General features: G+C 43.7%; 1 protein-coding gene across 2 annotated transcripts; it reads right to left on the bottom strand.

Moving 5' to 3' along the window:
* Positions 1-4,587: 4,587 nt before the first annotated feature.
* c19h1orf109 (c19h1orf109 homolog (H. sapiens)) lies at positions 4,588-26,108 on the bottom strand. Of its 2 annotated transcripts, none has more exons than XM_041212175.1 (5): positions 26,057-26,108; positions 21,159-21,447; positions 18,216-18,395; positions 8,746-8,864; positions 4,588-6,862 (listed from the first exon to the last, which is right to left on the bottom strand). In XM_041212175.1, exons 2-5 carry the CDS (start codon positions 21,428-21,430, stop codon positions 6,813-6,815), a joined length of 621 nt encoding a protein of 206 aa, XP_041068109.1. In that variant the 5' UTR covers positions 21,431-21,447; positions 26,057-26,108; the 3' UTR covers positions 4,588-6,812. The 2 variants fall into 2 exon arrangements, with proteins under 2 accessions (XP_041068109.1, XP_041068108.1); XM_041212174.1 differs by lacking the exon at positions 26,057-26,108 and adding an exon at positions 24,528-26,030.
* Positions 26,109-26,852: the final 744 nt, after the last annotated feature.

A 26,852-nucleotide genomic window follows, 5' to 3' on the forward strand; every position in this document is an offset into this window, starting at 1 on the left:
CAATTTCATAGCGCCTTTAATGTCATAAAACTTCCCATGGCACTTCACAGGAGCATGACTAGACAAAAATTGATATCGATCTAAAGAAGGAGATATCAGGTCAGGTGGTCAAAAACTCCATAAGGGAGGTGAGAAGGAGGAGTTTAGAATAGAAAAGGGCTTCCAGAGGCCTCGTGCCTAGATGGTTGCAGTCACAGATGCCAGTTGTGAGAAGAGGGAGCAGCGGTAGGAGGGAGATTGGAGGAGAGGTCAGAGTTAGAGGAGTGCAGAGTTTTGAGGGTTGTAGAGCTAGAGCAGATTATAGAAATAGGATGGGGCCCAGCCAGCAGCTTGTTACTTGACTGGCCATCTAATAGAAACATTACCTGGCTGCCCTCTTGTTTAGAAGGGCAGGTGGGGACCAATTAAAAACCTTTCAAGATTGAGATAGAAACATTTTTGTCAGGTAAAAGTGTTGAGGGATATGGGAAAAAGGTGAATAAAGGGAGCTGAGGTAGAGAACAACTCTGATTTAATTGAAGGGTGGAGTGGGCCTGAATAGCCTCCTCTTGTTCTTAATCTGGTATGCTAACATCTAGGGACAACCATGGGCTGCATTTTACACTCCCCTGCTGGCGTGATTGAAGGTGAATGAGCTCATAAAATTCAGCTCATGGCCTTACCACCTCTTTCTTACTCATCCCTCAACTGTCTCCCATTTTATTTCCTTTCCATTAATGGCCACTTAAGGGCCTCATCCTGCCCCTGCTGCTATTTTGCCCACATCATGGGGAGGCTCACACCAAGCAGGCAGCCTGACTGCTTTTACTGTGAAGGCTGGTGTCGGGCAAGAAGTGCGGGATCTCCTTTAGGGGTCTGATGTAACCATCTGAGGCACCTCACCCCCACCCCCACCAAGATCACGCTTCTCCCATTACCTTTCTCCCTGGCCACTCAAACCAAGCCTCCACACCCTTTATTCCCTTCACTGGGGTGTGCCAGATAGGCCCTGCTGATACCTCAAACTTATCTTCAGTCCAGCTTCCATAGCCTCTCCTTCAGAAACTAGCTGTAATCCCAGCAGTGGCCGCTCGAAGTGCACAATGTTCAGCACAATTCATGACTCCTCAGATGCTGAAGCACTGTCCACATGCAGCAAGACCTGAACAACTTGTAGGCTTGGGCTGATAAGTGGCACTCCATCTACCACCTTAAACATTCACTCCCTCCCCCACCAATGCACAGTGGCAAAAGTGTGCACAATCTACAAGGTGCACTGCAGCAGCTCACCAAGGCTCCTTCGATAGCAACTTCCAAACCCGTGACCTCTACCATCTAAGGCCAGTGCAGCAGATGCATGGGGACACCATGAACTGCAAGTTCCCCTCCAAGCCACACGCCATCTTGACTTGGAAATATATCACCGTCGTTCCTTCACTGTCACTGGGTAAAAATCCTGGAACTCCCTCCCTAGCAGCAGTGTGTGTGCACCTACACAGATGGACTGCTCGGTTCAAGAAGGCAGCTCACACCACCTTCTCAAGGGCAATAAATGGCCGCCTAACCAATAACGCCCACACCCTGTGAAAGAGTTAAAAATAGCTGGTGATGTTGGGACTACAGAGCTACTGGCCAATCTGATTGGCCAGCAGCTACGGCAGGACTTCCTTCCTAAATGGGGGAAAGAAATCTCACCCTGAACGATCTAGCGCTCCACCAAGCGTAAAATGGCTGCAGGGCAGCTGGCTTTTTGTGGGCGGGCTCCCGACCAGCTTTTCAGTCAGGATAGTGGGTGGGAAACAGCGCCCCATGAAATCCAGCCCCATGAGTCATCAGAGTTGGAGAGATGGTGTGCAGGGAGAGGTGGGGAAAAGCATTCAATCTAACAGATTGGGAAGGATATTATGGAATGATATTCCTTCACACAATCCAAATGAATCTCTTGGAGACAGGTACACTTGTTAACTAGTCAGTGCATTTTCTTTATTATGGGGCAATTGGTTCATCTTGGTAGCTACACTTGTAACACTTTGCCCATGGTTGACGGTTCCCCCAGATGCAGCTATTACTTCTGCTGGAAAAGCAAATCAACAGTGATAGTTGGTTTTATCCAATGTTATTGGCGTTCCTCAGAAAGCACAGCAAAACAGAAACCAGTGGATAGAATGTGATGCTCTTGACACATTTCTGTAAAAGGATGGTTTGCAGCTGGAGGTCACATTTTCCCAAAATTCTCACATGCCAGGTATGATCCCAATATTGTGATATCTAGAGTGTCACTAGATTTCAGATGGTGTGCCTTGTAGCAGGGATCATTTCTGACAGCTTGCAATGCCCCAACTGGCAGAGCCCTCTACTAGCCTTCAAGAAACAGGAGAATAAATACCAGGCAATGTGAATCAGGCTGTAAACTAGATTCAGGTTTATTAAAAGGCAAAAATTAAATTGGTAGAAAATCAGTGTCACAGATTTCATTTGAACACAGCATTTTTTAATTAAATTTCCTTCTTGGATTAAAAATAATGGATGAGACTTCTAATAACTCTGGTCTAAACCTACAATACACACATACAAGCTTTGGCTTATTGTCAGGAGTCTCCAGTTGCTGATCTCTATCTCAATGGACCCAGAAGAACTAGAGAGGTGTACCAGCTAAATTACAAATATATCCCCTCTCCTTTCCATTTAACCTGTGATGCAGTGAATACTGATTTATTATACATCTTGCTTCAGCAGACAGCTGGCTCCATTTCTGGCTGGGACTGAGATTACATTGTACAAGAACAAGGTATCTTGCAATATAAATCAAGGTCAAGGTGATTCTCCTGGGCTGGTTTTAAATCGCCTAAAAGGGGCAGAGAGAAATTTAACAAATTCTCCACCCACCTCTAACCACCCCCTACCCCAATCCTCCCTGCCAACTCCCTCCACTCTAATTGGCCTGGATTTTTAACTGGTTTTTCACCTCTCCCAGGAGATTACCTGGCTCCAGGTGGGGTAAGGACCATCTGTCTCATGGCCAGCTGGTCTTTTTCCAGTCCAGCATTTACGTCAGTCAACAAAGCATCCTTCAAAATGCTGTCAAATCAAAGAACTGACTTCCCAAGACTCACCTAGGCACACATCCAGTTACAGTAAATTGATTATTTTAAAAACATAAATGCCAGCAGCCTCTTTTAAGTGGTTTCTACTTGGTTTGCAATCAAAACAAATTCACTGAAGAATGGTTGCCGCCTTGACCTAATGTCCCCACAATTTGCTAGTGATGATTGTGTATTCTAACCAGATTAATTGCTGCAATAAATAAAAGTGATTACCATAATCCTATACCTATGTAGTAAAAAGCATACAGAATTATCATTTAAAATAATTTATTTATAAACCTATTTCACTAAATATATTAAACCTTTTTATGATACATAATTTGATTTTATTGCAGACTAACTTGCTTTGTTACCCTTCTTCCTTGTGATATATATATATATACACTGCACCATGCAACAATTTTGTGCAATTCACTTGTATCTCCTGTTTTCTCCACTACACCAGGGACAGTGCCTCCAATATTCCTAAGGTCAGAGGTTTGGTTTTCCAAATTGCAATGGCAGAGAGAGGGGGTGTTTGGGACAGAGCCTGAAGCCACAAAAGGATTCTCTCCCTTTACACGACCCCACACCTAATCCCTCACCCCCCATCCCCCTGTCCAAGAAATCTTGCCACTTTGATGGGTCTGTATATAAAGTGTCCAGCCACAATGGACAGGTGTATCACAATGTAATGTGAATGAGCAGTTTACCATTTTCCTCATTAAGGCCCTGAGCAATGTTGTGGCGCAGGGATGCTTGTGCATCCTTGATGTTGGGTATTCCTTGAGCTTTGGGAGCAGGGGGTTGAAGAATTTAAAATTTCAAATGCTGCTTTTAACTAGAGTAATCTGTTGGTGGCATAAAGAAACTGAACTTAAGATTGCCAGGGTCCTTTTATGTTGTGGCCACATGCCATATTGAATCCACTTACCCGACTCAGACGGGTGCCCTAGTTGCACCATCAACAGTATCGACACCCATCACATGGTTTTGGATGGATTAGGGTCACAGGCAATGGGGCAGGTGTGAGTTCCCCTCCAATTTGCTTTGTAACCCCCAACCCCCTCCCTCCCCCAAGCCCCCACTCCCACTGCCAGGCTCCGTCAGTATTTTCAGGACCTTTGCTTCCACATCTTTCTATGACACTTTAATCTCTCAGGGGCACTGTGTGAGGCAACTTTCCACTCCATTGTCCCCTCACATTCTGCTGGACACAGCCTTACCAGAGCAATACAGTTGAGATACCAAGTTTAATATACTTATTCTGGTTTATAAATAAATCTATTTCAAATCACATTTTAAATGATAATTCTGTATGCTTTTAACTACATATATATAGGATTATGGTAATCACTGTTTTATTTATTGCAGCAATTAATCTGGCTAGAATACGCAATCATCACTAGCAAATTGTGGGGATATTAGATCAAGGAGGCAACAATTCTTCAGTGAATTTGTTCTGATTGCAAACCAAGTAGAAACCACTTAAAAGAGGCTGCTAGCATTTATGTTTTGAAAATAATCAATTTACTGTAAATGACTGGGCAGACCACTGCTGCACTGGGCTGGGGCTCCAATATGTTAGAACATGATGTCACCCATAATTTAATTGAAAAGGGATATTGTAAGTTCCAGGTGCCATTTGAATTTAAATTCCAATTTTGTTCATTTGAAACTTTAACCATACAGGCAACAGGTACTGGTCCATGCTGAAAAGAGAGAAGGCGAGCACCCCTTTCAGTGAGATGACACAGCAGCTGCTTGTGTGTCTGACCATAAAGTAAATCTATCTGTTTCCCTAAATCCCACCAAGTCACAAGTAAAGTTAGTGTCAGACTGAAAGGAGCATAAATCTAAGCTGATATTATTTAGTTACAGTGGAAAATGAATTCTAACACAAGTTATGGGAACAGGAAACTGAAATCTTACAAAAATAAAATTTGATTTTTTTTTGTGCAGATCACCCCACTCAAGGGCTAGAGAAAAGCAAGAGTGATCAAGAACAATAATGGGACAAGGAGTGAAGGAGTAAGGAATTGTCCTGTGGAAATTGGGATTTTTTTTCAATGACTCACTCAAGTTTGAAATGACATTTGATCCTCATAAGAATTAATGAATGAACTTAATATCGTGGAAAATGGTCTAATACAATCTTTTATAAATGGTAGCAGGATTAGTAAATGGTTCATGGGTTACGGTGACATTAAGAGAGCTTGACAAGTAGGCTTTCGTAGTTAGTAAAGGGAAGTCAGGCACACTGGGGCTTGGTACCTGTGGCCCTGTGGTTACCATGCCCACATGAGGAAACCTGATGGGAGACATTCAGAATAGAATCTATAGGAATTCTGAAGCAGCACATTCATGTCTCTTATGCATCCCACCCAGCTATATTAATACAATGCAACGACACTTGAGATAGTCCAATCTTGAGTGTTGCTCAGAAGACAAGACATTTACATCTGCCAGTGTGATGTTAGGGACTCTGGGAAATCAGCTCGTGGGTTTACCTTAGGTCAAGTTTCACCAAATTGTGAGATGAACATTCAACGGTGGGAAGAGGAACATGCTAACTATTTATATTTACAAATGTGAATTTACTGTGTCACAACTAACACCCTGCACATGAAGCATGGAGCAAAATGGTGTCCTATTTTGAAACCCACATTCTGTTTTAAACCTACATAGATCAGACGTATTGGGGATAGTATTCTGTTTCCAGTACCTGTACATAACATCACCAAACTCTGAGTTAATTTTGGGACGCAAGAGGAAGCACTAAAAGTTCAGTTAGGACACCTTATACGCCCTCTATCTTTAAATTTGAGGTCCATAGTAGAAAGAACTACTACATCTCAGAATCACTTGATAAAGATGCAACAAAACAATGAGGAAAAAAAATGAGGAATTAAGAGAATTAGGAGCCTGACACTGGTGGGAAATTATTTTAAATGTAGGCCAACACCCATGGTTAAGAACTCTGTCCACAATATTTGTCCTAGTACAAATAGTGACAATTACCAGGATAATACTGATACTCTGCTACCTGAGACACCTCAGCCAGAGGTTTCGGAGGCACACCATTGATTTGAGCTGAGCTGCTCTGAAAAAACAATGATAGAATTGTTATGTGAGGCATCAAATACCTAAGCATTTTAGCCTCAAGATGGGGAATGTGTAAGGAAATTTATATTTAAGTATTAGTTTAAACTTAGTTTACACACAATCAAACTATAATAATCGATTAACCTCATGGTATGTTATCCTTTTAAACTGTAACCAATAGAGGACTTCAGCATCTATCATGTGACTGCTTAGCCTCATTTTACAGACGAAGGCACCACGGGATTTTAGACACAATGAGGTAACATACTAGTGAGTTACTTACAGAACAACTGCTGAAGAGGCCCCTTTTGTACTTATCTCCATATCTCAGAGCCACATTGACTTGCCGCCTTCAAGGTTGAATGGGCAAGCTTACATCCCCCCACATCCTAAAACCTTATCAAAGCTTAGTGTTATCAGCAAAGGAATGGGCTTTCCTTTCTAGAGGCTGAAAATGAGGTAAAAATACCAATTAAGCCCGTTCTTGAGGATTAGTTTCGGCCACATTCACAGTGTGCACAGGGTAGGGGAAACCACCCCTGAACAACATTCCACATTGGGATGTGGTGAATTGTCCCTTTTCAGAACATATGGCTTCAAATAGAAATCGAAATCCTGGCAGTTCCAGCAAAATGTGCAGCCATGCTAGGAGCCTTGGCGAGCTTCCACGAAGTATGTCACTTTTAGTAGAGTATCTGCACCATTAAAACAAAGATGCAACATCAGTGATCCTTCGAGTACCACAGACAAGTAAAACTTTCATGCTTACAAGTATAAAAGCAAGTTCTAGCAATTCAAATTTAATAATATGGTTTGTGCTACTGATTTTGTTTTCATTTTCAGGATGTGGGCATCATTGGCAAGGGTGTCATTTATTGCCAATCTCTACTGTTTTAACTGAGTGGCTTGCTGGACCACTTCAGAAGACAGTTAAGAGTTAATCATTAATCACACTGTTGTGGAAGTGGAGTCACATATGGGCCAGTCCTGAATAAGGATGACATGTTTCCTTCTTAAAGCATATTAGTCGGATTGTTTTTTACAATGACCTAACAACTTCATGGTCTATTTTACTGATACCAGCTTTGGGTAGAGTCAGAGAGTCATTATGGCACAGAAGGAGGTCATTAGGCCCATGCTAGTCCCTGTAGCCCTGCCAATTTATTTCCTTCAACTACCTATCCAATTTCCTTTTAAAATCATTGATTATTTCCATTTTCATCACCTATAGAGGCAGCAAGTTAACAATCTCAGTGTAAAAAAGCTCTTCCTCACATTCCCCCTGCATCTCTTGCCCAAGAGATCTTGCCCTTAAATCTGTGTCCCCTGGTCCTTGTATTGTGAGCTTTTGGGAACAGCTTTTCTTGGTCTTCCATTCTGGTTAATCTGCTCTGCGCCCTCTCAAGTGCCCTCACATCCTTCCTTAAGTGTGGTGACCAGAACTGGATGCAATACTCTAGTTGTGTCTTAACTAGAGCTTTATGCAGGTCCAACATAACTTCCCTTTTTAACTTTTTATTTCCAATATCTCTATTTATGAAGCCCAAGGTCTCATATGCTTTGCTAACAACCTCTCAATATGTTCTCACATCAAAGATCTATGCACATTAACCCCAGTTCCTTCTGACCCTGCACACTCTTTAGAATTATGCCATTAAGTCTATATTGCCTCTCCCTATTCCATCTGCCAAAATGTATCACCTCACATTCCTCTGCATTAAATTCCATCCGCCACTTGTCTACCCATTCTGCTAGCCTACGTCCTTTTGCAGATGATTGATATCATCGCCACTGTATTCCACACCTTTAAGTTTGGTATCTTCAGAAGCTTTAAATTTTACCCTATATTCTAATATCCAAGTCATTCAGATATATCAACAAAAGTAGTGGTCCTAACATTCACCCTGGGGAACACCACTGTCTACCACCCTCCAGTTAAAAGACAACCATTTACCATGATTTACTGTTATATGTCCTTCTGCCAATTTTTTATCCAAGCTGACAATAACCCTCCTTTTCCATGAACCTCAATTTTGTTAACAAGCCTTTTATGTGGTACTTTATCAAACATTTTTCAAAATCCACACAGATAACATCCATTCCATTCCCTTCATTGATCTTCTCTGCTACCTCATCAAAAAATACAATTAGATTATTCCAGCATAATTGCCTTTTAAAAGTCTGTGCTGGCTCTGCTTAATTAATTCAAACTTCTCCAAGTGTCTATTGATTTTTTTTTGTCTGTTTACTAATTCTAAACCCTTACCCATCACTGGCTGGCCTGCAGTTATTTGATTTCCAGATTTTTTTCAATGACATCCTTCTTCAAATGACTCAAATAAAAGCATTACTCTGTGGTACTGACTCAAGGTTTCAAATTTAAACTTTTTTCCCCCTCCTGTCCCTTCTCCCAACTTTGCTTCTTGTCTTCCTTTGCCTCTCAAAAGGTGCTAACTGGTTTATAGTTCCACAGCTTCCAGAAGCAGTAACCTGCCCAAATTGCCATTCTTTTAATCTGCCGGAGGAAATGGTCCAGGCAAGGTGTGAACAGGAGAATGAAAAAGTGACTACAAATTACCTCGAACCAAGTCCTGATCCATCTGTTCCAACACACTGCTCCAGGATTGGGGGAGAGCCCGAAGATTTGGCAGATTATCAGGATTGATACTCTGAAGTAAGAGTTTCCTCGATAGATATCTTGCATGGTTGTTAATCAATGCACAGTGATAAAGTGACAAGCATTTCAAGGGTCAGATGGATCTTTCACTGTCAGTGCCCTTAATCTTCTACAACCAAGAACTTACAATTATATAGCACCTTTACTCTATTAACACATACCAACAACTGGAGGTCCGGTATGGATATTATGGAAAATCAAGGGAGACGGCTGAAAGCGTGGCAATAAGGTGATTGGAGGTGGGGAGAGACATGGCAAGGGAAGGAATTTCAGAAAAGATGGGTTCATTTTCAGGCCTACCTCCTGGCAAAAACAGGGCAATGCCTTGAAAATGTGGGCGGAAGGGCAGTAATCCAGAGCCCTGTTACCATAGTCACTGTGGCTGCAGCACGTTCATTCAGCCCTACTGCTGCAAGGCCAGAGGGCCCTGATTCTGATGTGAGCCCCTTTAAACTACTAATCGGGAATCCTCTGACAAACATAGAACTCCAGTTGTCGTCCTGGAGTGTTCACACTTCCATCCCAAAGTTTAAATGTGGATGCAAGACAGCTGAATGTTCTGCCACCAATAGTACAGCAGAGAAGGGGATTCCACAGAAAGGAGTTGAAAGGGCAGACAATGTGAGCAAGGCCCAATACAGGCTAGACAACCCTCTTGGATTATCTAGAAGTCTCCCAGAATGGAAGACCTGATTCTCATTTACTGCAATTCGCAAACTAGTAGGAAAGTACTTTGTATCGATGACTCACGTCTGCCCGCCCACCTCCATCTCACACAGGGAGCTGCTGGCTCACAAGCATTCCAATGAGAAAGAAAAATCCCAAGGGGAAGACCCACCATCTGTGGCTAAGTAAAAAAAGTTAAAAGATAGCATCAAACTTAAAGAAAAAGCATATAATTACAGAAAGATGTGTAACAGGTCAGAAGATTGGACAGAATATAAAGAACAGCAAAGAATGACAAAAAGATGAATAAGGAGGGAAAAATTAGAGTACGAGAGAAGGCTAGGTTGAAATATAAAGATGGATAGTAAGTTTCTATAGATATTTAAATAAGAAGGGTTAACAAAGTGAGCACTGGTCCTATAGAATGTAAATCTGGGGGATTAATAATGCAAATTAAGGAGATGGTAGATGAATTGAACAGGTATTTTGCATCAGTCTTCACTATAGGGGATACAAGTAACATCCCAGAAATAGCTGTAAATCAGGAAATGGAAGGGAGGGAGAAGCTCAGGAAAATTACAATCACCATGGAAGTGGGATTGAGCAAATTGTTGGGGCTGCAGGTTGACAAATCCCCGGGTCCTGATGGACTTTATCCTAGGGTCTTAAAAGAAGTGAGATAGTTGATGCACTACTTTTAATTTTCCAAAATTCCCTAGATTCAGGGAAGGCTCCATTAGATTGGAAAATAGCAAATGTAACTCCTTAATTCACAGGGAGACAGAAAGCAGGAAACTACAGGCCAGTTAGCCTAACATCTGTCATAGGGAAAATATTAGAAGCTATTATTAAATATATCATAGCAGGGCAATTAGAACAATCAGACAGAGTCAACATGGTTTTGTGAAAGGGAAATCAAGTTTAACCAATTTATTTGAGTTCTTTGGAGTGCTGTGGAAGAAGTGGAATTGAGGTATGGCACTTAGATTTCCAGAGGCATTTGATAAGGTGCCACATCAAAGGTTATTGCAGAAAATAAAAGCTCATTGTATAGGGGGTAACATATTGGCATGGATAGAAGATTGGCTAGCTAACAGGAAACAGAGTAGGCATAAATGGGTTTTTTTCTAGCTGGCAAGATGTAACGAGTGGTGTGCCACAGGAATCAGTGCTGGGGCCTCAACTTTTTACAATTCATATAAATGACTTGGATGAAGGAACCGAAGGTACATTTGCTAAATTTGCTGACGACACAAAGATAGCTAGGCGTCAGGGAGATATAATAATTTTCATGTTTTTTTTTCTATTCATTCACAGGATGTGGGCTTCACTGGCTGGGTTAGCATTTATTGCCCATCCCTAATTGCCCTTGAGAAGGTGATGGTGAGCTGCCTTCTTGAACTGCTGCAGTCCATGTGGTGTAGGTATTCTCACAGTGCTGTTAGGAAGGGAGTTCTAGGATTTTGACCCAGCGATAGTGAAGGAACAGCAATATATTTCCAAGTCAGAATGGTGACTTGGAGGGGAACTTCCAGGTGATGGCGTTCCCATCTATCTGCTGCCCTTGTCCTTCTAGATGGTAGTGGTCATGGGTTTGGAAGCTGCTGTCTAAGGAGTCTTAGTGAATTCCTGCAGTGCATCTTGTAGATGGTACACATGCTGCTACTGTGAGTTGGTGGTGGAGGGAGTGAATGTTTATGCATGTGGCGCCAATCAAGTGGGCTGCTTAGTCCTGGATGGTGTCAAGCTTCCTGAATGTTGTGGGAGCTGCACTCATCCAGACAAGAGGGGAGTATTCCACCACGCTCCTGACTTGTGCCTTGTAGATGATGGACAGGCTTAGAGAGGCAGGAGGCGAGTTACTTTTCGGAGGATTCCTGGCCTCTGACCTGCTCTTGTAGCCATAGTATGCATATAGCTAGTACACTTCAGTTTCTGGGCAATGGTAACCACCAGGATGTTGATAGTGGGGGTTTAATGATTGCAATGCCATTGAGTGTCAAGGGGCGGTGGTTAGATTCTCTCTTGTTGGAGATGGTCATTGCCTGACACTTGTGTGGTGCGAATGTTATTTGCCACTTTTCAACCCAAGCCTGGATATTGGAATTTATTGTAGAGTAATAGTAGGGTCCGTGTCTATGGGTCTATGTCCGTGTGTGATTAATTGAATTAAAGGTAGCTGGTCTGAAGGCTTCGCTGTAACAGAAGATGAGCTAGGTTTGAAATGTTAAGTAGGTAAACATAGGTGTAAAGGGAACATTTGCATTTTAAATAAACTAGACTAGCCTGAATTCAAAGGTGGGGTGAAATGTTTCACCTAACCAGAATTTAAGAAACAGTGGGCTGCATTTTGCTGTCGGCGAGCAGGGGGCGGGGCCCACTCGTCGACGCGTAAAATGATGTGGCATGACATTGGGCAGAACCCCCGATGTCACCCCGCTCCATTTAAACTTTCAGGAAGGCGGAGGCACAGCAAAATCAGCTGTGGGCCCGCCGACCTGTCAATGGCCAATTGGGGCCATTGACAGGATCATTAAAACAATTAAAGGATCTGCCTGTCCAACCTTAAGGTTGACGAGCAGGCCAGGAGCCTCGGCGGAGAATAGAAAAATCATTAAACCTCATTCAGCGGCAGGATGAGGTTTCATGTAGGGATTTAAAAAGTTTAATAAAGTTTTAGTGTAAATTATGAACATGTCCCATCTCATGTGAGGGGGACATGTTAAGGATTTTTTTTTCTATTTTTAATGTTTTTAGAACTGTCAGTGATCTCCCTGAGACAGCGCTTAGCCTTAGGGATAAAAACAAAAAAACTGTGGATGCTGGAAATCCAAAACAAAAACAGAATTACCTGGAGAAACTCAGCAGGTCTGGCAGCATCGGCGGAGAAGAAAAGAGTTGACGTTTCGAGTCCTCATGAACCTTCGACAGAACTTGAGTTCGAGTCCAAGAAAGAGTTGAAATATAAGCTGGTTTAAGGTGTGTGTGTGGGGGGCGGAGAGATAGAGAGAGAGAGAGGTGGAGGGGGGTGGTGTGGTTGTAGGGACAAACAAGCAGTGATAGAAGCAGATCATCAAAAGATGTCAACAACAATAGAACAAAAGAACACATAGGTGTTAAAGTTGGTGATATTATCTAAACGAATGTGCTAATTAAGAATGGATGGTAGGGCACTCAAGGTATAGCTCTAGTGGGGGTGGGGAGAGCATAAAAGATTTTAAAATATTTAAAAATAATGGAAATAGGTGGGAAAAGAAAAAACTATATAATTTATTGGAAAAAAAAGGAAGGGGGAAACAGAAAGGGGGTGGGGATGGGGGAGGGAGCTCACGAGCTAAAGTTGTTGAATTCAATATTCAGTCCGGAAGGCTGTAAAGTGTCTAGTCGGAAGATGAGGTGTTGTTCCTCCAGTTTGTGTTGGGCTTCACTGGAACAATGCAGCAAGCCAAGGACAGACATGTGGGCAAGACAGCAGGGTGGACTGTTAAAATGGCAAGCGACAGGGAGGTTTGGATCATTCTTGCGGACAGACCGCAGGTGTTCTGCAAAGCGGTCACCCAGTTTACGTTTGGTCTCTCCAATGTAGAGGAGACCACATTGGGAGCAACGAATGCAGTAGACTAAGTTGGGGAAATGCAAGTGAAATGCTGCTTCACTTGAAAGGAGTGTTTGGGCCCTTGGACGGTGAGGAGAGAGGAAGTGAAGGGGCAGGTGTTGAATCTTTTGCGTGGGCATGGGGTGGTGCCATAGGAGGGGGTTGAGGAGTAGGGGGTGATGGAGGAGTGGACCAGGGTGTCCCGGAGGGAGCGATCCCTACGGAATGCCGGTGGGGGGGTGAAGGGAAAATATGTTTAGTGGTGGCATCATGCTGGAGTTGGCGGAAATGGCGGAGGATGATCCTTTGAATGCGGAGGCTGGTGGGGTGATAAGTGAGGACAAGGGGGACCCTATCATGTTTATGAGAGGGAGGAGAAGGCGTGAGGGCGGATGCGCGGGAGATGGGCCGGACACGGTCGAGGGCCCTGTCAACGACTGTGGGTGGAAAACCTCGGTTAAGGAAGAAGGAGGACATGTCAGAGGAATTGTTTTTGAAGGTAGCATCATCGGAACAGATGCGACGGAGGCGAAGGAACTGAGAGAATGGGATGGAGTCCTTACAGGAAGCAGGGTGTGAGGAGCTGTAGTCGAGGTAGCTGTGGGAGTCGGTGGGTTTGTAATGGATATTGGTGGACAGTCTATCACCAGAGATTGAGACAGAGAGGTCAAGGAAGGGAAGGGAAGTGTCAGAGATGGACCACGTGAAAATGATGGAGGGGTGGAGATTGGAAGCAAAATTAATAAATTTTTCCAAGTCCCGACGAGAGCATGAAGCAGCACCGAAGTAATCATCGATGTACCGGAGACAGAGTTGTGGAAGGGGGCCGGAGTAGGACTGCAACAAGGAATGTTCCACATACCCCATAAAGAGACAGGCATAGCTGGGGCCCATGCGGGTACCCATAGCCACACCTTTTATTTCGAGGAAGTGAGAGGAGTTGAAGGAGAAATTGTTCAGCGTGAGAACAAGTTCAGCCAGACGGAGGAGAGTAGTGGTGGATGGGGATTGTTCGGGCCTCTGTTCGAGGAAGAAGCTAAGGGCCCTCACACCATCCTGGTGGGGGATGGAGGTGTAGAGGGATTGGACATCCATGGTGAAGAGGAAGCGGTTGGGGCCAGGGAACTGGAAATTGTTGATGTGACGTAAGGTGTCAGAGGAATCACGGATGTAGGTGGGAAGGGACTGGACAAGGGGAGAGAGAAGGGAGCCAAGATAACGAGAAATGAGTTCTGTGGGGCAGGAGCAAGCTGAGACGATCGGTCTACCGGGGCAGTTCTGTTTGTGGATTTTGGGTAGGAGATAGAAGCGGGCCGTCCAAGGTTGGGCGACTATCAGGTTGGAAGCTGTGGGAGGGACATCCCCAGAGGAGATGAGGTCAGTGACAGTCCTGGAAACAATGGCTTGATGTTCAGTGGTGGGGTCATGGTCCAGGGAGAGGTAGGAGGAAGTGTCTGCGAGTTGACGCTCAGCCTCCGCGAGGTAGAGGTCAGTGCGCCAGACAACAACAGCACCGTTGTCAGCGGGTTTGATGACAATTTCAGGGTTGCACCTGAGAGAATGGAGTGCAGTAAGTTCAGAGAGAGACAGGTTAGAATGGGTGAGAGGAGCAGAGAAATTGAGGCGACTAATGTCGCTCCGACAGTTCTCAGTGAAAAGATCAAGAGAAGGTAAGAATCCAGAGGGAGGGGTCCAGGTGGAGGGAGAATATTGGAGATGGGTAAAAGGATCCGTTGAACTGGGAGAGGACTCCTGCCCAAAGAAGTGAGCTCGGAGACGAAGACGGTGGAAGAAGAGTTCAGCATCATGCCGAGCCCGAAATTCATTGAGGTGAGGGCGTAAGGGTATGAAACTAAGTCCTTTGCTGAGCACTGAACATTCAGCATTGGAGAGGGGAAGGTCAGGGGGTATAGTGAATACACGGCTGGGGCTGGGATTGGAAGATGGGGTGGGGACGGAGGGACGGGCAGGGGTGGAGGGTCCTAGATGGGTGTTGGTGTCGATGAGTTGTTGGAGCTTGCGTTCCTTAGCACTTGAGAGAAAGAGAAAAAGTTTCTTGTTGAAGCGTCGGATGAGCCAAAGAATAAAATGAAACTGGGGGCACGCGCAGCTTTGAAAAGGGGTACGGCGGTGCTGCTGGAGGGAGAGGTCGAGTGTGTTCATATGGCGGCGCATGGCACTGAGTGTGGATTTCAGAATGTGACAGGAACAGCAGTCCAAGAGACGTTTTATGTCCCGGAGATACCTGTAATCCTGGGTGGGTTCGAAACATGAGGGGTGGAATTTCAGTTGAAATCCACATGGGGTAAGTCGGAGACGGAGACAGTCACTGAGAAAGGAGATATGGCTGTGAAAGCGGGTTTTAGTAAACACCTTGTCAAACACCAGGAGGGAAATGGAAAGCAATGAAGGTGAGCAAGGCAAAAGAGAGGAACGGAAATCTTGTCGCACAAAAGAACAGAACTTCTTCAAGGAGGTGGGCATTTCTTGAAGAGCAGTGGCAGTCAATTAAACACAGAGATAAAAACAAAAAAACTGCGGATGCTGGAAATCCAAAACAAAAACAGAATTAGCTGGAAAAACCCGCCTTAGGGAGATGTGCTCATGCGCGAAAGAGCGCACTCTCACATTTGGGGAATCCCCCCACCCCCCCGCACACAGGGGACACATAGCGCTTCCCGTTGGATGGCACGCTGGGCAGGCCTTAATTGGCCCACCCACGTAAAATGGCGGTGGGGCCCGCTTCTCCGGCAGGGATCGGCTCCCCGCCCACCAGAGATTGGGTCGGGCCCACCCGCCCGACAGGCAAAAAATTCTGCCCAGTATGTTTATTTTTCCCAAAGATTACTGGTAAAATTGGTACTATGATAGATTTTTTTAGTGTTAGAAAGGTAAGGTCCAAAGACATAGGGCAGCATTTTTCTATCGGCGGGTGGAGGGCGGGGCCTGCTCACCGATGGGTAAAATGACACGCAGTGATGTTGGGTGTGTGTCTTGACGTCACTGCACATCATATAGAGTTTCAGCTCAGTGGGCGAGCAGCCGACTGTCAATGGCCACTTAAGGCCTTTAAAAAGTAATTAACCCAGTTAATGGACCTGCCCGTTCACTCTTAAAGTTAGCGGGCAGGCAAACAGCCCAGGCAGCCTTCAGAAAAAACATTAAACCTCATCCACAGGCGGGATGAGGTTTCATGAGGGATTTAAAAAGTATATAAAATTTTTAAGTATTTGACACATCCCTGCTCATGTGACAGTGTCACATGAGGGGACAAGTCAGGAATATTTTTTCCCCCTTTAATAAAATTTTCAAACTTGAGCCAAGCTCCCTGAGGCAGCACTTTGCCTCAGGGAGATCTGTGCGCTCTTTCGTGCACATGCACGAAATAGTGCGCTCCCAACTCAAGGAATTCCCCTCCACCCCCGCCCGGACAGGGAGCGCACAGCGCTTCCGGACAGATGTCACGCTGGGCGGGCTTTAATTGGCCCGCTTACATAAAATGGCAGCACGCCCCTGACTGGGGCTGCCGATCAGAAATCCGCCCACCCGCACCTGCACAACCCACCCCCCCCCCTCTCCCCGACAAAGGGGAAGGGGAGGGGGGGGGGGGGGGAGGCGAATGATGCCCATAGTGAAAAAATGGGAATTTGCATTCAAAGGAGAAAATATGTATAAAGGAGAGAAGGCGGTGTGTAAGAATAGGCATTTTAAGATCTAACAAGTGTGAAAACCTCCAGCATCTAAGCCTCAAGCTGCTGCCTACAAAGAACTGAAGTTAAGAAAACTCACTTTGAATTGGATTGTTCAGGGTATCGTGTTTCTTTGCCTGGGTCTTTTAAAATCTGTGCGTCTTACTGTTGCCTTAATAAAAGTGTAACTAAGAGTTAGATTAATTAGGAGATTTAGAAGTTATCATAGCAGTAATTTGTAGATATTTGTAGATTTATGTATTTACTTATAATCATTTCTTCTATTAATAAAGATTTAATTTATTTTCGTAAGAAACCTGTAAGACTTGGTGGTCTTACTATTACTGAATTCAAGGCGCACATTTTGTCCGGAAGAACAAAAAAGAAGCATATTATCTAAATGGTGATAGACTGCAGAGCTCTGAGATGCAGAGGGATCTGGGTGTCCTGGTGGATGAATCGCAAAAGATTAGTATGCAGGTACAGCAAATTATTAGGAAAGCTAATAGAATGTTATCATTCATTCGGAGGGGAATTGATGACAAAAATGGGGAGGTTATACCTCACTTGCACAGGGCATTTGTGGGACCACATCTGGAGTACAGTGTACACTATTGGTCTCCTTATTTAAGGAAAGATGTAAATGGATTAGAAGCATGTTCAGAGAAGGGCGGGTTGTCTTATGAGGAAAGGTTGGGCATGTTAGGTTTGTATCCACTGGAGTTTAGAAGAGTAAGAGGTGACTTGATTGAAACCTTTAAGATCCAGAGGGGTCTTGACAGGGTAGATGTGGAGGGGACGTTTCCTCTTGTGGGAGAATCTAAAACTAGGGGTCGCTGTTCAAAAACAAGGGGTCGCTCATTTAAGACAGAGATGAGGAGACTTGTTTTCTGTGAGGGTCGTGAGTTTTTGGAACTCTCTTCCGCAAAAGGCAATGGAAGCAGAATCTTTGAATATTTTTAAGGCAGGACTAGATAGGTTCTTGATTAACAAGGGGGTGAAAGGTTATCAGGAGTAGGCGGGAATGTGGGGTTGAGATTATAATCAGATCAGCCATGATCTTATTGAATGGCAGAGCAGGCTCAAAGGGTCAAGTGGTCTACTCCTGCTCCTAAGTCATATGTTCATTCCCTCTGCTCCCACCATCATCCCACTTGCCTGCACTTCCTACAACCCCTAACTCCACACCACCCACCAACCCCCACCACTCCCCCACCACTGCCCACCCCCACAGCACCCTTTCCCCTCGCAACACGCATTCAATCCTCTGCAATTACACTTGTTAGGATGCCAACCCTTCTATCTTAAGGAACAGTATAGAATTGCCACATCACTGATCCTACATTTCCTGTGAATTTACCGCAGAGTGACACCAGCCAGGAGGGATGCCCTGTAGGCACAAGGGCCAACGTTAAGGATACTGGCATCTGTAAAACCGCTGGATATTTTGAAGCCATTCCAACATGTCTGCCACAGAAGGACAGAGACATGAGCGCTCAAGGACTGCAGTCAAACCAATGGCATCAGCATGTTGTTCATACATTTGGAAGCACACTGTCACTTGGTTATTCGTTGTGTCCCGTACCTTTTGCAAAGCACTCCTTGACAGATGTTGGAAAAGAACAGCATTAGTTCAATCAAGATTAATTACCAAACAAATTCAAATTACAGCCACATGGGATATTACTCCCTGGCTCTCTGTGAAATCTCAATTAGAAATGTAACAACTACCACAGCTTAAGCCTGATTCCACGGCACTGCAAGTTCATTTTAGTCTTCTGGAGTCACTCATAAAAATTATGAATTTCCAATTCAGCTTCAACATTGTTTTTGTGCACAGTGAATTTACATAGTTAAATAATTTATCCTAGTAGTTCTGACAGGCAAATCAGCTTGGTTCAGTTGTTGGCACTTTTACCTCAAAGTCAGAAGGTTGTGGGTTCAAGGCCCACTTCAGTATTTGAACACCGTCTAGGCTGAAACTAAGGGAATGCTGCACTTTCACAGGGTGCTGTCTTTTAGATTGGATGTTCAACTGAGTTTGATTTAATAGCCTACAGACAATTTGAACAGTGAGTCTTACCAGTTCCCAAGCCAACCACCAAAAACAGACTGCTTGTCATATAATTTGGTATTTGTGAAGCCTAGCGCACCCATTTGGTTGACCACCACTGCACTTCAAATGTAACTTATTTGATATGGATGTCCCAGAGATATGATAAGGTACCAGGTAAATGGAGGTTACTTCTCAACAAGATGTCTTAATATTAGAAGATGTTTTATTTTCTTCGCTTTTACCTTCCATTCCTCTTCTGAACCTTTGAATTGTATGGATGCTCTTTCAGAGATTAAACAACAAGAGAATTAACAAGAAGGCAACAGTTAATCCAAACCAAACCAAAGTTAATAACACCACATTATTTGGAGTGGAGATAGTTCGACAAGCCAGGTGAAATTTACAATAACTATGAATTTGTAACTAAAGTGCATAAGGTTTCAAGATGAAGTTTCACCAATATGATCTGGGACAGCACTCCCATACAAACCAAAAGACACATTCCCATTCAAATTCTCAAACTGTATGGAGCTAGCTGACCTCTCTGTCATGTCAGTGGGCCCCCTGTAACTGGCCTCAGCATCACATTGCTGGAGAGGGAAGAAAGTAAACAAGGCTCCCATTCCTTAAGTGAATCTTAATCAGTGTACATTGAAGACAAGTTGAAAAACACACGAAAACCGATTGTTTAACCTCACTTGGGCCAAATATTGAAGAGTGCCCAGTTCCTGTGGAAGTAAAACCTGGCATGAGGCAGTGCCCTATAAAACATGAAGGGGGAGTTGGGAGGGGTAAAATGGGAGGTAGTATTAGATCAGATACCCATCTTACATCTCCCTTGATTTTCAGAAATTACACTATCAGCGAAAGTCGTAATTATCCTCAAGGGGACAAAAATGTAAATAAAATAAATGAATCAAATTTGGGAACATAATAAATGTATGTTTTTTTATTAATTTACAGGATGTGGACATTGTTGGTTAGGCCAACATTTATTGCCCATCCCTAATTGTCTTTGAGATGGTGGTGGTAAGCTGCCTTCTTGAACTGCTGCTGTCATGTGGTGTAGGTACACCCACAGTGCCACTGGGGAGGGAGTTCCAGGATTTAGACTCAGTGACAGTGAAGTAACAGCGATATATTTCCAAGTCAGGATGGTGAGTGGCTGGGAGGGGAACTTCCAGGTGGTGGCAGTCCCATGAGTCTGCTACCCTTGTCCTTCTAGATGGTAGGGGTCGTGGGTTTGGAAGGTGCTAAGGAGCCTTGGTGAGTTTCTGCAGTGCATCATGTAGCTGGTACACACTGCTACCACTGTTCATTGTTGGAGGTGGAGGGAGTGAATGTTTGTGGAAGGGGTGCCTATCAAGCAGGCTGCTTTGTCTTGGATGGTGTAGTATCTCAAGTGTTGTTGGAGCTGCCTGAGGGAAATTTCAGCTTTTCAGTGGGTTTTTTTTTTTAGCTTTTCTATGTGTTTTTTTTAAGGCAGTAGAACTACATTGAAATTGTGGCTCACTATCAAAACTCTCTTTATATTGTGGTCACCTGGAGATCTTTTTGTTCTTGTTTACTTTAAAACAAAATTGCGAATTACATCATTCTTGCTTGGAGACATTAGAAGGAATGGTTTAATGACATCGGACTATTAGTGCAGAGCCTCCTTAGTGGGGAATGCTGAGCCCCATTTCTGACCTGAGGCCATATCCAGTGACCTTTCTCTCTGTGCTATCACAAGCCATTTCTTAAACAGTATTGGGGGGAGGGAGTTGTCACCTCACAAAATCGCCCAAACTGGATATTAATACGCATCAAATTGACAAGATATTGGGGGGGTTTGGGGGTGGGGAGGGGCGGTGGTGGTGGTGCAGGGGTGCAGTAAGCAGATGGCAAGTAGGAAATGCACTCTTCTGAAGTTGGGAAATAGGCACATCACTGCCACAAAGTAGGGGCGGCTTTACATGTGCAATACATGACCTGGGATTATTCAACTCAGAGAATGCCTGAGCTAGCAAGTCTTCTATTCTCCAAAGCCAACATGTCAATTTGACGAACGCAAGATTCAACAACTGAGAACCCAGGAAAACAGCAGTAATTTTGTTCTTGTTCTGGAGAATTTTGGGCCCACTAACCCCCTTTTAGGCCAGCTTTCCTGCAGATGCCATCAGCTTTCCCACAAAAATGAAATGCCCATAAATTTATCTAACATTAGATCTAGCCTGATTTCAGCAATAAGTCAATGCTTGTACAAATAAATCTCCCAAGATGGCACTTCAGGCTTAATTATCAATAGGTGAATGATGTCGGAGCCTACATTTTTTCACCGAGCTTTTCCAAACTGATTTCAATAGCCTGGGTGAGTTTGTACTTCAGACGGAGTTGCAGATCAGGGAATTCTTGAAAGGGAGTATTCTTAAGCACCACGTTGTTGCATGCCTGGAGTTGCTCCGCCAGGTTACTCAGTGAGCTCAGGAGGGGAAGGCATTCTGTCAGTGTACTTTCCCATGAATTTTGTTGCTGCTCAATGACCTGGAAACACTTCTTGAGGGCTTGATGAACAGCCAGCACCGCTTGTCTCTGAGCCATTAGTTTGTTATAGAAACCTACAGTAATCGAGAATCACAAGATAATAAATCCAAACAATAAAATAAAAAATCCTGTGAAATAAAACAGATAAAGGGCATGCTTCATTTGTACGTGATCAACTTATTAAAATTTATTTTTAAAAATATGTTAATAAGAACATAAGAAATAGGAGCAGGAGTAGGCCATTCAGCCTTCATGCCTGCTCAGCCATCCAATGATGTCTGATCTACTTCAAAACCATTTTCCTGCATTATCCCTGTATCTCTTGATGTTCTTAATATGTAGAACTCCACCGATCTCAGTCTTGAACATACTCAATGACTAGGTTTCCCCAGCCCTCTGGGAAGAGAATTCCAAAGATTCACTGCCCTCTGAGTGAAGAAATTCCTCATCATCTCAACCCTAAATGGTCTGCCCTTCTTCTGAGACTGTGTTCCATATCCTAGCGCTCCCCCAACTCCCCCCCCAGCCAGGGGAAACATCCTTCCTGCATCTACCCTGTCGAGCCCTGTAGGAATTTTGCATGTTTGAATGAGATCACTTCTCATTCTTCTAAATTCCAGAGAATAAAGGCACAATCTATTTAATCTTTCCACATAGGACAATGCGTCCATCCCAGGTATTAGTTTGATGATTCTTAATTGCGCTCCCTATATTGCAAGTATATATTTTCTTAGGTATGGAGACCAAAACTGCACACAATACTCCAGGTGTGTCTCATCAAGGCTCTATATAATTGCAGTAAGACATCTTTGTTCCTATACTCAAATCCTTTTGTAATAAAGGCCAATATACCTTTTGCCTTTTTAATTGCTTGCCTGCATGTTAGCTTTCATTTATTTGGCAAACTATGTATTTTAAAAATATAGATGCTAAAATACAAACAGAAGATACTGCAAATGTCTGGTCATTCAGCATCAGTGGATGAAACAGTTAACTTAAAAGGACCAAAATTTAAAACTTAATTCCTCTGTTCTCTCCACAGGCACTGACTGAGCTGCTGTTCTGTTCTTTTGTTCGTCTTAGCTGTCACCAGTCATTAAAACATTGAATTAATTGGATTATAGGATCCGTGCAAATATTGCACAAATTTGACACAAAAATGCTGTGTACAAACTACACCAGAATAGCGGCTACATCCATAAACACTTCAAAGAATGTTAAGCACTTTGAAACAACCTGATACTCAAAAGCAAGCTCGCGCCAACTAGAAAACATCTTTCTAACTCAGCCACACCAGATTATATTCTACAGAAACATTATGATTTAGTGACTAGATGTCAGCCATGCTTCACCTGAGTCAGAAGATTGCGGATTCAAGTCCCACTTCAGGACTTGAACACAAAAACCAAGGCTGACACTCCAGTGCAGTATTGAGGGAGTGCTGCACTTTGGGATGCTATCTTTTAGATGAAATGTTAAACAGAAGTCCTGTCTGCCTGCTCAGATGGATGCAAAAGATCCCCAATGGCGCTATTTCGAAGAGAAGCAGGTTTAAGCTGGTGTCCTGGTCAATATTTATCTCTCCATCGACATCACAAAAACAGATTATCTGCTCATTATCACAAAGCTGTTTGTAGGAGATTGCAATGTAGACAGAGACTGACGCATTTCCTACATTACAACAGTGATTACACTTCAAAAGTACTTAATTGTCTGTATAGCACTTCAAAACTTCAAATGCTGTTTTTTTTCAGAAAAGAACAATCAGGATAGGGATAAGGGATGCACAAGATAAATTTGCAGGTAAGTGCATCTAATTGGCAGAAGTATTGAATAGCTATTTTGCTCAATATTTACCAGATATACTAACAAGGCAGGCATGGCATTAGAAGATGGCAATAAATTTAATAAGTCACTCATGACAGAAAGCAAGGAAACAATTGACAACTTAATCAAAATAAAATTCTTGCTCCAAAAGAATTGCTTCTGTGCATATTACAGGAAGTCGGGGAAGAGACAGCAGGGGCACTATTATAGATATATAAAAAATCATTAGAAAAGATAATAATACCAGAGGACTAGCAGATAGCTAATGTTATTCCTATATTTAAAGAGAAAGAAGTCCAGGGAACTGTAGACCAGTTAGCTTAATGGCAGTGGTAGGAAATTTAATGGAATCATTACTCAAAGATGTAATAGAAACATATCTAGTAAATTAAACTAGAATAAAAGATAGTTAGCATAGATTTCAAAAGGGAAGTCATGTTTGACTGCACTTACTGAATTATTTGATGAAGTAACAGAAAGAGTGTACAAGGGTAAAACAGTAGATGTGATATACTTAAAATTTCAAAAGGCATTTAAAATGAGGTACTGCATAGTAGACACATAGATTAAGGGCATGCCGGATTAGCCTGTTGAGTTGGGGACAACTATCAGAATAGATAACAAGTTGGCTACAAAATATAATACAGAGAATATGGATTAAGCGTAGATAATTGAACTGGCAAAAGATGGGAAGTGATGATTCATAAGGTTTGGTATTGGGATTACTGTTGTTCCCATTTGTGCATGGAAACAGGGTTCTAACTGCACTTCAGTGATGTGTTGGTGATGGAGTGGGCGCGACTCCAAAGATCTTTCCAGCTATAGTTAGGCCAAAGATAGCAGAGAGGCGGGGAAGTCAGGTGATGGCAGCTTAAAAAAATGTCCAGATTTTGGACATCAGTTTTTAGATATGAAAACTGTACCTCAATATCATATTAAAAAAACCGTCATGAAACCTCATCCCGCCGGTGGATGAGGTTTCATGTTTTTTCAGAAGCCTGCTGAGGTTCCTGGCCTGCCCACCAACCTTAAGGTTGGTTGGGCAAGGCCTTTAATTGATTTAACTACCCTGTCAATGGCCTCAATTGTCCATTGACAGGTCGGCGGGCAGACAGCTGGTTTCGTTGTCCCACCACCTTCCTGAATGTTTAAATCGGGCTCCTCCCGACATCATCCCGCGTTATTTTCGTGTTAGGGAATGGGCCCCGCCCCCAAATCGCCGACGGAAAAATTCTGCCCATAATCTTTATATTCAACTTAAACAAAATATTTTGTGTTAAGCAATAGAAGTGATTTGTGAAAATCTAAAGCTGCTGGACTCATGTACCTTGTACGCTCGCACTCCTGGCTTCACCCTCAAAGTTTTCTTTCTGTTAGGGTGGTCATCAGAACAGAACCAAAGCCACAGTGATCCTACCCTTGCTATTTGTTAGGCTCCACATCCAATTTTACAATCAGAGATAAACAATCACACCAAATCATTGCAGTCGAGGTTGCTGTTAGACTGTTTGCAAAACAAATTTTGATTGACAACGAATTTTGCAGTCTAGCTCTGGAGCATGTTCTGAATCTGCAGATAGGATGCGTGATGGGCTTAAATCTTTTTACCAGTTCACAGGCAGCAGTACGTTATATGATTACAACACAGACTATTTGGCTCACTATGCCAGCTCTATGAAAGAGCAATCCCAGCTTAGCACCACAGGTTCTACATGTATGTTGATGAAATCTAGCTCTACCTCACCACAGTCTCCCTCAACCTCCCACTGCCTTGGAGTTCTCAGTCTACTTGCCTGATATCCCATCTTGGATGAGTTGCAATTTGCTCCAATTAAACACTGGGAAGACCGCCACCACAAACTTCACTCACTCATTGACTTCTTCACCTTCCTTAGTCACTGTCTCAGACCAAACTGGACCGTTCACACCTCTGTGGCCTGATGCCAAACTAAGCTCCCTACCTCATAACTACTGCGTCGCCAAGGCCACCTACTTACAACTCTGTAATATCATCTGGCTCAGCCCCTGTCTGTTATTGAAACCCTCAAAGACATTTTGATTACCTCCAGACTGGACCATTTCAATGCTCTCCTGCCAGCCTCCCAAACTCCATAAACCCTGCTAACCATATCCTAATTTGCACTCACTGTGTTCAATGACCTACATCCAGTCCATCAACATATCAAACTTTAAATGCTGATCCTTATGTTCAAGTCCCTCCATTGCCTTAACCTCATTAACTCTGTAACCTTTTCTAGGGCTATAATCCTTCAAGAACTCAGCATACCTCCAAATTCAGCCTCCCCAAGCATCACTCTCTGCAACAGTTTTGGCCCCTAGATCTGGGACTCCTCCTTAAACCTCTCTGCCTCCCTCTCCTGCTTAAAGCCTATTTCTGAGTTTTAAGTCTTCTATGTAAAAATCTCGATCTGTGGCTCAGGATCAACCTCTGTCTGATGATGATCCTGTGAAGTGCCTTTGGCCGTTTTCCTGGAAGCTATATAAATGCAATTTGCTGTCAGCAACAAAGTGCACTGAGAATGCAATCACGATTTGGTCCTACAGAGCCCCATTCCCTTACTACTAACACTCTGAAAGACTTCCTCGAGTTTTTCGGTTATACTGTACTTGCACATTGACAGTCTGTAACGTGTCCTGCCTGGGGGGTGCTAAACGAGTTAAGATATCCCACTGCACTGAACCTGAGAAACCCACATGGGAGAAGGTCATTCAGGCTCCGTCCCTTTCTTACACAGGCTTAACCCTGGCCAGTTCCAACCGGCTCACGTGGCAACCACGGTGACTTTAACTCCAGTGATCGGCCTTCACCCCAAATGCCTGTCTGGAACACTGTACCTGCACCACAACACACTCAAACGCCCGAAATTGGATCCGATTCCGCAGAGCGTAGGACCCGCGCATGCGCGCCGCCGCCGAACGGCTTCAGGACTACAAGTCCCATAATGCATTGCCCATAGTAAAATTTCAATTTCTATCCCACCAATATCTAAATCGAAACTGAGAATAGAATGGTAGATTTGACTCTTCGGCTTTTTTTGTTCCTCTTAAATTCTCAAAAAATACTTCAGCTTTTCAATATTGAACCTTGATTGGGTGCTGTGGCCCTGCCCTGGGAAAAGCGCATGGTAAATGACCGTCCCCTCAGCAGGCTGCACTGTGATTGGCTGTGTCCTCATTTGGCCGCACTGTAATTGGCTGCCTTCTCAACCGCCTGCATTGTGACTAGCTGACTCCTCAGCCGGCCGCACTGTGATTGGCGGCTACATGAACCGGCTGTGCTGTGAATGGCTCGTTTGCTGTACTTGAATTTTAAACTGTAGTGGCGCGGGCCGGCGATTGTCAGTGAGAAGCTGAGCGGTCAGTAATGATCGTGAGTCTTTCCCCGGATCCACTCTTCCCACCATCCTCTCCCGGGGCATCTAGTCAGCGCCACCAACGCCGCGCAGAGGCCATTCGGCCCAGCGTGCCTGTGCTAGCTTTTTGGTGCAGTTTATTCATTTAGTCGCATTCCCCCGTAACCCTGCAAAATTTATCCAGTTCAAGTACTTATCCAATTCCCTCTTGAAAGTGATTGAATTTGTTTCCCCTGGTCTTTCAGGCACCGCGTTCCAGAACATAACCAGAGTAACCT

Source organism: Carcharodon carcharias, chromosome 19 (genome assembly GCF_017639515.1).
Source record: "Carcharodon carcharias isolate sCarCar2 chromosome 19, sCarCar2.pri, whole genome shotgun sequence".
In the NCBI taxonomy this organism is placed as follows: Eukaryota; Metazoa; Chordata; class Chondrichthyes; order Lamniformes; family Lamnidae; genus Carcharodon; species Carcharodon carcharias.